Source organism: Mytilus galloprovincialis, chromosome 3 (assembly GCF_965363235.1).
Source record: "Mytilus galloprovincialis chromosome 3, xbMytGall1.hap1.1, whole genome shotgun sequence".
NCBI classification, from domain to species: Eukaryota; Metazoa; Mollusca; class Bivalvia; order Mytilida; family Mytilidae; genus Mytilus; species Mytilus galloprovincialis.
Window position 1 is genome coordinate 61,376,771 of NC_134840.1, and position 11,157 is coordinate 61,387,927.

Sequence of the window (11,157 nt, forward strand, 5' to 3'; positions counted from 1 at the left end):
CTCATCAGCATGTCAGTAGTCAAAAGAAAAAGGCAAATCTTATTTGTGTCCAGATTTCATTTTTTTAATAAACAATGCATGTAACAATAAAATAAAATATCACAATTGTATTCAAGCATAAACATTATTCAAACAACAATAACAACAAAGTAAAGCTAAGGACATATAAAATGATGTCCTTAAAAATTTCAAGTCCTCGGCAAAAGCCCCAAATTTTTCTATTTTTTTTTATTATACAATTATAGGATCTTATTCCTTACATATCCACATTTATGATGATCATAATTATGCATACATCATATTACAAAGTGCAGTTTTTCAAAAATTAATTTAAAATGTATAAGTTTGTATTAAATTAATATATCAATGGTCCCAAATTATAAACTCAATTTTACAAGTCCAATCATGATCAGTGCTTAAAATAATTGAACTCTGTTGTAGGGAAAATTCAATTTGTCGATATATTGATCAGCAATAAGATTTGAGACTTTGTATACATGTATATGTATGTATTCTTTTTCTAAATAAAGATACATTTATTCTACAACGTATTAGTAAAAATTTCATTCATTTGAATTAAGTACTCCAATTCTTTTATGGAAGTCATCATTGTATATCCAAAGATGATACTAAAGCAATCATTGATAATCTATTGGACTTGGTCCTTTAAAATTCACTATTATGAAATTTCTGGCCTTTCAAAAATATATGAGTGCAATCATAAAATTAAGGCCTAGAAAATCAATAAACAAACTTAACTTTATATCAAGAAATTATGGATTATTTCAATAAGACATGACTAAAATCACAAAAATTAAAACTCATATTTTATTTTTATTCAAAATATGAATTTTGAACCATAACTCCAACATTGTTTGTTTTGAGTAATCAACAACATAATTTATTCTGTGTTAATTTCAGTGGTTGAAGAAACACAATAGCAAAGGTACATAAAAATTCCTAACTTTTTAATACATGTACTGTAATTAAAAGAGTAGGGAAGGGGAGGAGGGGGAGGGGGCATTAAGGCATGGTTTAATTTTGGCCTCAGAAAATAAAATGTTTCATTACTATTTCAAATTAGCACATTATGTTTAGAAATGCATAGGGTAAAAAAAAATCATGAAAAACAAAGATTTTTATCTGATGAAATTACGTTACTATATGTACTATTTAAATGTTCCATCTTTATTTCTGTTGTGGAAACATCATGGGCAGTCAAGAAACAACAAAATAATTTAACAGAAGCTCTTTTCTTAGGTGCGCACATACTTTTCCAATCCAAAAAATACTTAGAATTTGATGAAAAACAAGGAAAATCAAGAAATTTTCCAAATTTGGTCATGATTTGTTGCCATGGAATCTCGTTCAATGTGAAATTTGTTTTTATTTTCTGAATACCTTGTACCTTAGTCAAGTTTTAAGCTATTTTTAAGAATATGTATGATAACTTTTTAATTAGCAGTAATATTTGGGCAAAATAACGGCCTTTTTGCCCCATCTCCTTTGAGAAATCTGACTATAAATACCTCATAAATGTTTTCTCAGACTAATATTGTCATCACAAAATTAAAAATGTCAATTCATTGTTATTTGTGGTTACCAACTTTTGTTAATTTTGTGGATTGCAGCAAACCACAAATTCTAATGTTCAATGAAGCACAAATTTTCTATAGGCTTAAATGCAGACTTTGGCAAAATCATAAAATGAAATAAAAATATAAATTTTCCTCAAACCACAAAAGTTGCACCCACAAAAAAAATGAATTTATGGTGCAAAAACATAAATGCAGAAAACTCTAGAAAGAACTTGTGAATAAATCTTTAAGAGTCACCAGAAAAGCTTCTTTATTTTGTCCATATATAAACTTATAAAGTCCTTTCATTCTTTCCAGATTACTTCCCCTTTTTGTGACACAAATAACACTGTCGTCTGCTAAATCAGAAAAATCATGCAAAAGTGCAAAGTCAAAGACATGACAACAGGATTCAGCTGTCATCAAATGCTTGGATAAAACTTGTAGAAGGAATGTTTGTAGTCTATATACCAGGTATTTAATAGCCAATGAGAAGACTTCTAAACAATGATAGACATTTTCAATAGATTTATCACAGACCAAAAAGTGACCTGTAACATGACATTTGTCAGTACATTTATACAAGTAATGTACCAAATAACGAAAGGCGTAAAATGTTGTATCTTCTATAACTATTTCTTTTTTATTGGCCTCTGAAAATTTCCCATGAAGCATAGCGGTGAACAAAGGTGACGATTCTGATAGTAAGTTTCTACAGCATATTAGTTTCTGGTTTTCAACTAAAAATACAACTTTGTGTGACACCTCAGCGCCATCAAATTTACATGCCTTAAATTCCTTGCTGATATCCATCTCAAATCCATTTAGACAATCTTCTGATTCAGGTACAATATCAACTATATCTAGACAATCTTCAGGTTCGTGAACAACATACTCCATTCTAAAACTTTTATCTTCACATTTCATCTGGAAATTGATCATCTTCCCAAGAAAAACCAAACCCTGAAGTGCTGATTGGTATTTAGGAGTATTAACTTTTTTATTCTGTAGAATATCGAAAATTTTTGTCAAAAAATGCATTTGTCTGAAGTAGTGTCCATGCATGCCTCTCAACCTGTAAAGTATGAAATTTTCTTAAACAAAATATACAAAATTGTAAAATATTTATAACATAAAAAAATTAAATATTAGTTTTTTCAATAAAACTCAAATTGGTGAAAACAAGAAAGATCCTACTTGATACATTGAACGACAGGTACTAAATATTGCTGATTTTTTTTTCTGGCACTCCAAGCTGTGTCATCAAAATTATTCAATACATGCAAGGACGTATATGTCCTTGATATATGGAAATGAATTAAAATGAAATTATGCTTATTGAAGTAGCCCTTTGTGTAGTACATTTTTATTACATTTACATGTCAAATTTTCACAAAAAAAGTTTTTTTTTTACAATTATATATAAATATAAGGAACATATATTCATGTCTCATGCATGTATTGCTGAGTGTTTGTTTATTCTACATTGACTAGAGGTATAGGAAGTGAGGTGAGATCTCACAAAACATGTTTAACCCCCAACATTTTTGCACCTGTCCTAAGTCAGGAGCCTCTGACCTTTGTTATGTCCTGTATGTTTTTTTTTAAATTTTGGTTCATTTGTGTGTTTCAGAGTTGAGTGTAACATCCATTTTTGCTGATCTAGTGAACATTTTTGTTTATGGCCAACTGAAGCACATTTCTGGCTGTGTGATTTTTTGCTGTGTTGTAGACTCATCATAAACCTGTCACTTTTTTAGCAATATTCAAAACATCGCAATAATTTCTGAATTTAAGTAATTGAAATTAGCAGTACCCTAAAAATCTTACCATAAAATATACAGCACATCTACAGCTAACCATTCTCTAATTATGTCTGGATGTCTGTACACCAAACATTCAACTTCACCTCTACCAAAATGGCTGTCTGCCTGGATACACAGATCTTGTAATAAAGTCAATCCAACTTGTGCATTAAAATAGGACTTTTCCTCAGTTGATGTCATGGTATTTTTCTCTCTGTCTGCAGCAGATCTTTTCCTTTCATTTTTATCACTTGGAATGTTTTCAGAAGTGGAAAGTTTAGTTAGTGTATCAAGAAAAGAAAACTGTGAATTATTTCTGTAGCCATAGTGATCAGATCCTGATAATTTTCTTCTGTCAGTACATATCTTTACGTTTGATGTTTGAAGGATGCAGTTTTCAGTTTTAGAGAGCTTATTTATTTCATCTTCATATTGGTACAGGCATAACTTGTAATAAATCAACATAATAAATTTCATTTTCAGTAATTTCTCAAAGCACAGAGGGTTTTTGGCAAGTCTGGAGAGAATTCTGGCTGCTCTTGGTTGTGGATTATCAACTTTGTGTAAATAATCTAATAAGCAACAGACAGTTTCTATGGTAACCATGTGTTGACTAGGATCATTCATTTGTGATACACGTGACAACAATATTAATATTTGATTTTCAATTTCTTTAACATGTTTGGACGATCTCAGATCAGCCTCAAATGATACAAGCTTTCTTCTTTTTGAAGGGTTTTCTACATCAATGTCACTTTCATCATTTGACATCATACTCCTTTTTGTCCCAGTCTCAAAATCCTTTGTATCTGTATGGCTTATACTATCTCCATCTGTCATTGGTTCCATAGTTGTCTCCCTTTTTGGCTTCTCTAATGTTTGATTAATTTTATCAACAGTGTGTTTGATTTCATTCATATCTAAAGTTTCTTCCATCTTTTTTTGTGTAATATTATCTGATAACAGAACATTGCATTGTCTTTTCTCTGATTTGTCATTTCTATCTTTAGAATTCTCATCTTCTATTTCATCATCTTCAGATTCGCAACTTGAAAATTCTGCCTCATCTTGGTGAAATGGTACAGGTGATGACTCCATAGGACTTTCACATTTTTCTGGACTTCCACAGGAGTATGGAATACTACAAACCATGCCATAGTTTGGATCTTTATTAACAGTTGAAACAGAAAACCAATTTTCTGGAGTGCTTTCACAAACACTCCATGATGAACAACCAGGGCTACTAAATGAGAATTTGGAGGGACTTAAAGAATACTGATTAGAATTTGTGGGACTTTCTCCACTACTTTCAGAGTTACTTTTTGGTGAATTATATGAAACAGTACTTAGGGGACTATATTGTGATGATTCTGTATCATTCTTCACAAATACCTGTTTACATTTTTCACCTTTGGTATATTGGTCAATGTCCCATGAGGAATGTGGAATGTATGATGGACTGTCAATGCTGTAAACAACAGATTTTCGTTCTTTTTCTTTCTTTTCTTCCACCTTGTCTTCCTGACCCATTGTTTTCTTTTCTTTTACATTTCCCTTACATCTGTAGTCAACCTGATGTGGAAACTGATACAATTTTTTAAACATTTCTTGCTCTTTTAAAATTTCGTCATCCATTTTGTCTTTACTGATGAAAGTTGGAATCAGATCTTCTGCTTGGCAGACGTCACTTTTAAAATTGGCAACTCTTTGCAAATGACTGACCAGAACTTTAATCAAACCATGATCGAGTAAAACTGTAATACCTGAATCGTCATATAGAAAACATTGTAAAGCACTGATGACTTTATCGTGTAGCCTACTGTATTCATCCTTGTTAAGACATTCCAAAAATAATTGCAAAATTTCATTGTCACGTATTTTTATTCTGTTGACACCATCTTTACAACATATGCAAAGAATATTTAGCAATGTGGTTTTATCAATACTATTATCTACATCATGAAAAATATCGAGAATTGTTTTGATTCCTCCAGCTGATCCCAAGCCAGCTCGAAAATTAGGCAGGTTTGACAGTCTGTTTATCACTGTAATGGACTGGTTGATTATTGCACTATCACTGTGAAGCATTAGGGACAGTATTTCTGGCAGGGCACCAGAACTAACAATTTGACTGGCAAAACCTACAGAACAGCTGGAAAAGAAAATATACTGTTTTTAAATTATTTTCATGGGAAGTATATTTCAAAGCATATTTAGATAGTCACTCACTTTCATTTCTGTTAATTGGTGTGTTGATGCAAGTGAGTACCTCTTTTTTTAGAGAAGGTCTTTTATTTATTCGATAGAGGAATCCGACTGATTAAAAACAATAGTTATTGGATTTTTTTCTTTATATAATGACTATGTTGTAGCAGATGTATACCAATCTGATGGGGAAAAAAGGATGTTGAACTTTATAATGAGGCAATATATGTGTGCTATCTTGTTCATAAAAAAAAAAACTGCACTACAGATGAAGTTTCTGTGTTTAAAAATTTGACAACCACAGGCACTTTTAGAATTCCTAGTGTGAGACGAGACATAAAATTTGTAAACAGATATAGGAAGATGTGGTGTGAGTGCCAATGAGACAACTCTCCATCCAAATAACAATTTAAAAAAAGTAAACCATTATAGGTCAATGTACGGCCTTCAACACGGAGCCTTGGCTCACACCGAACAACAAGCTATAAAGAGCCCCAAAATTACTAGTGTAAAAGCTCTTTTTTAGTAGCTAGTACTGTTACTTCATCAGTCTATTGGAACCTTACCTTACACCAGAAATCTCATGAATAGTTCTTAATATAGAAAGCTTAACTTCTTCCTCTGAATCACTGAGGTGTTTAGCTAGATACCGAACAACATCATCCAATAGAATCTTCTCCATCTGTCTGTTGTTACTAACAAGCAACCTTAAATTCAGATAAAAACACATTTACTCATTTTTTTTCTTTTTTAAGCAGAATAAAATCTATGTGAATGTAGTTGACTTTGTATATATAATTCAGTCTTTTTTTCTGACATTATATGGACAAAAAAACACTAAAAAAAAAGACAGTTTGTTGATAGGACACCATGCCCCACTAGCACATTCAAATTTACATGTTAAGTATAAAGTGCCTTTATAATTGGATCAAAATGGAATTTGGCATACCACTTTCAGCACTGATGGCTATATTGTGTTGGCCAATTATTATATATAGTGTCTGACAGGGAGCATTTTTGGCCCTGTCCCATTTCAAGAGCCTCTGACATCTGACAGACAGACAGACAGCTTATAATATAATATTGAAGTGCTAATGGACAGACATACATGCAGACATACAGACTTATTTCTATAATCCTAGTTTGTGGCACACCTAGAAATATATTTATTGTATCCATTATTATACCTTACTGTTCTGCTGTATGTCAGAATATTTTCTTTGGTTTTTGTAGATTCTAGTAGTTTTCCAAGGGTTTCTGCAACATCTGCTTTAAGAATGGTTACAATATTTTCCTTTGTTAAAGCCAAGTTTGCCAGGGTCCTGGAACATCTATTTTGTATACTCTCGGTCTTTGATTCAGCAAAAACATGTGCTATAAAAGAGAAGTAAAAGGAATTCCATTGCATATTCATTGTAAATAGTTATTTTGAGAATAGTCCAAACTTCTGTGAACTGATAGAAACGCAATACTGTAAATTTAGAAATTATTGTGTGAATTTTTTTATTGCAATTTTTAGTTTTGTGATATTGAGAAAAAAATCTGTTTAATTCATATAAAAAATTTCAAAATGCGAGTTTAAATTATTGCGATTATAACCCTGTCGCATTTTTCGCTATAATAAAAACATCACATAATTTCTGAATTTACAGTCCTCAAAAAACAAAACCAGCAGTGTTCTTACTCTAAAGCATACAATGATACATGCCATCTTTTTTTGTATACTCAAAATGGTACAATCTTGGGCATTCCAAAACCTTCACTTACAGGTCGAAAAATTACATGTTTTCAATGATTCACCACCAAGAAAAAAAAAATCAAAGTTAAAAAAAATTGTAGATATTCTGTAGGATTGGCATATATGCTTCAGATTGGTGTTTGTAAACAATAGATATGAGTTTCAAAATATGCACATCATTACCAAGACTTAATTAGATATTCTTCTAGTTTGAGTTTCAATTCAAAATGCCATGACAGATGGGGCTTGGCCAAACAATCTCTGGAATTAGTAACTCTAATAAGTGCCAATGGTAATACATGTACAATGTACATAGAGATTAATACATGACCTTTTCCATATCTGCCCAGGTATCATCCCGAGACCCCATATCAGCCTGAGACGAAATATACTATAACATCACTACCTCCATATATATTTATCATAACATAGATCCGGTAGATCCTGTAAATTCATGATAAACTAGCATAATTTTAAAAATCTCTATCATTAGATTTAGTCATGTTTACATATTTTTTTTCAATAACAGCTGGTTCTGTATAAACAGATTTACCACTGGATCCAATACATCTTATTGTTTTTTTCCCGCTGCCAATGGACTTCATAAAAGTTCCCGTAAAATGTGACATCATAATAAAAAAAACTGACGCCACAATGGAAAAGTAAACAAATGATACCGGAAATAACTTGCATGAGAAGCAGATATGAGTTTTGTGCACAAGATGCCCCTGATATGGGTTATCAGCCTGGGTGGAAAATTATGGTTGTTTACTTCCGTTCATTACACATATGCAAAAGCTATCATATCAATGCTAAGTATATGATAAAACTACATATTAAATATCCTTGACTTATCATAAGTCATAATAGACTGATATAATGAAAACTTCAACTGTTGACACAGCTGCTGGAAACAGCATGTCTGATTTCACCTCTCCACTTTAAGGCAAGACATTTTTTCAATTTAACTTATGCACAATATTTCACATTGGACTAAATTTACTTGTTTTACACAATGTTTAAGGTAACCTACTACATCACATACAAGCAAAAATATATGTATATCATCAGATTAATTTCTCAAATCATGCAAATCCATACCTATTATTTCTATGCCACTTGATCTTCTTACCTGAATAAGAAAAAAAATACATTACATGTTTTTGCCTTTACAAGAAACATAGAAAGTCAACATCATAGTACCACTATCATAGTACCACTTCAAGACCTTTGCTTCTTACCCTTATATACAAATTTTGTAGCATGTTCCTATGAATAATGGTACATGTATGAGAAAAAAAACATAAATATGTTTTCTTTTTAGTTCATACATGTATACAGTATTTGAGTGGCTTTTTTTGGTTCTGTGTTTGATTTGTTATATCATTTCTAATATGGTAATAATTATTAGCTTAAGGCTGTGAATGGCTTTATAAAATATCAGTAATTGTGTTTTAACATGTTTGATGGAGCATTAAGCTGGTGTAGGTGTTCATGGTATTACAAGTTGTCTATCATATATGTAACACAATTGATGTTCTGGTAGTAATTGCAAATGTATGTAGGTGCTTGTCACTTCTGTGATATCTAGTAACTATTTCTTATTATGTAGTACCCAGGTACCAGTATGTATAAAATTGAGAATTGAAACAGGCAATGTGTCAAAGAGAAGACAACACAACCAAAACAACCAGGTAAGTCAAGTATATAAATCAAGACAAAAATATCATATGGTGTTCATGGTATTTTATGTGTGTTTTTTAGGACTCCTATAATCTTTGTCGAGGGTGGTAAAGGGTTATTTTCGTGCAACGTGATCGCCGTTTTTTATTTCACGTTCAACGTGTTTTTACTTTTTTATTTGACGTTCAGTCGTGCAAGACGGGTGCCTCGTTCAACGTGTTCTGCTTTTTTAATTTTACGTGCATCGTGATTTTCAAAGTCTTATTTTGCGTGCTCGGTATTTTTCAAATAAAATTCAAACACTAGGCAGGGATCGTCAAGAAATACTTTTTTAAAAGCCGTAAACCAATTATATCATAAATGTGTATACTAAATCGGGAATATCAAGTAAAACAAATAGTTAATATATACAAGAAGGCAGTGACTCAGTCACAAAAGGTTCAAATAAAAGTATTTATTTTTCGTGCAACGTTCATTACAGAAATTATTTCACGTTCAATGTGAAATTATGTCTTATTTCACGTTTTTTTTGTGCAAGGACCCCCCCTTTACCACCCTCTTTGTCTGTAAGGTGGTGAAGACACCAACTGACTGCTCAATACACAGGGGCTCGTATCATAGATATTTTCAGGTGGAAATATATATGCAAGTCTACTGGTGTGCATTATACATTGTGTTAATGGCAGACAGGGGTGTGTATCATAGCTATATATAGATGTATACTAAATTATCCAGGTGGAAATATATGCCAGTTGACTAGTATGCATTATAAATTGTGTTAATAGCAGAAAGGGGCGTGTATCATAGATGTTTTCGGGTGGAAATAATATATGCCAGTCGACTTGTATACATTGTGTTAATAGCAGACAGGGTTGTGTATCACACAATGTCTCTCAAAGTTATCAATCTCAGTATGTCTTTAAGAGTACTGTAGATGTTTTGGGGTGGAAATATATATCAGTCGACTGGTATGTGTTATATATTGTTGGTATGTGTTATATATTGTTAACTAATAGCGGTATCATAGATGTTTTGGGTGGAAATATATGCCATACCAGTTGACTGGCATATAATTCAGCTCAAAAAAATCTATGATAGAATTCACGCCCTGTGTTTTACATGCTTAATATCTGTCATATGAAATAACCCCACTGCACAGAGGGTATTTTACCATATTTCTGGCATCATTGTCCATACATAAATTTCCCAATGTACTTAAAATGACATCTACACTCTTGCTATCAGTATCACTTTTCTGTAATATTTGTAAAATCTTCGGGATACCTCCGTTTTTCAACAGATAGCTTATCCCTTCTTTGGTTTTCAGCACTTTTTTACGGATTTCAACAAGACAGTTGAATGTTTCTTTCTCTGAAGAATTGTCTAGTTTCAAAATGAGTTTCTGAATAGTTTTTCTTGCTTTTTGGTCCATGCCTATTGTAAAATTGTCAAATAGGGAGGATATTTCATGAGGCAGCAGTTTTTTGTTGATATTCGGTTTTCCGTGGATTATCTCCCTTACCAAGGGGAAGGTCTATTAACAGGACAGATAAAACCAGGACAGTTATTTTCGATACGTTTTTATCTGTAACGTTTGTTTTACCCAACATATTGTTGAAATTTAAATTGTATAATAAAGAACATGGTATTTACTTATATTATTTGTAAAAAAATTAAAAATGAATAATAATTAAGTTAAAAAAATCTGCCAGGACAGTTTAATTTTATGAAATAAATGGCTGAAATTGCCGAGAAAAGTTTACTTATAATTGAAATATTTTCTCCAAAACAACTGTCTGGCATTATATTTTTGTACAATTATAAAGATTATGAAATATTCATTCTAAAAATCTATGATTTAATATTTTTTTCAGCTTTTAAAGGTAAAAAAAACTGCCAGGACAGTAGCCTTTCACGTTGGAAATTTTGTTGAAATTATTTCAAAATACAAATACAAAGTTAAATATCTTCTTCAAAATAAATGTCTGGTAAACAAATGTTAGTTCATTGGAAAGTTTAGAATATAAGCTTTATGAAAATATAAAATTATATGACTTTTTATGTCATTAACACCCAAAAAATCTGCCAGGACAGTAGCCTACTCCGCTAAATTTTAAGGAAAAAATGGCTGAAATTGTCGAGAAGAGTT

General features: G+C 31.6%; 1 protein-coding gene across 2 annotated transcripts; it reads right to left on the reverse strand.

Annotated features, from left to right (window-relative positions):
- Positions 1–37: 37 nt before the first annotated feature.
- LOC143068552 (uncharacterized) lies at positions 38–10,513 on the reverse strand. 2 transcript variants are annotated; one of them, XM_076242703.1, is made up of 6 exons: positions 10,180–10,513; positions 8,427–8,457; positions 6,775–6,961; positions 6,154–6,294; positions 3,408–5,534; positions 38–2,652 (listed from the first exon to the last, which is right to left on the reverse strand). In XM_076242703.1, exons 1-6 carry the CDS (start codon positions 10,438–10,440, stop codon positions 1,800–1,802), a joined length of 3,600 nt encoding a protein of 1,199 aa, XP_076098818.1. In that variant the 5' UTR covers positions 10,441–10,513; the 3' UTR covers positions 38–1,799. The 2 variants fall into 2 exon arrangements, with proteins under 2 accessions (XP_076098818.1, XP_076098819.1); XM_076242704.1 differs by lacking the exons at positions 8,427–8,457; positions 10,180–10,513 and having other exon boundaries at positions 6,780–6,912.
- Between the last annotated feature and the right edge of the window lie 644 nt (positions 10,514–11,157).

Bases quoted from the DNA above. Each gene is read 5' to 3' on its own strand.
- LOC143068552 (XM_076242703.1), bottom strand. From the start codon at position 10,440: ATGGACCAAAAAGCAAGAAAAACTATTCAGAAACTCATTTTGAAACTA. The intron at 5,535-6,153 runs GTAAGGTTCCAA...TTTCTTTTCCAG, and splicing joins CATGAGATTTCTGGTGTAAG to CTGTTCTGTAGGTTTTGCCA. The intron at 2,653-3,407 runs GTAAGATTTTTA...CATACTTTACAG, and splicing joins GATGTGCTGTATATTTTATG to GTTGAGAGGCATGCATGGAC.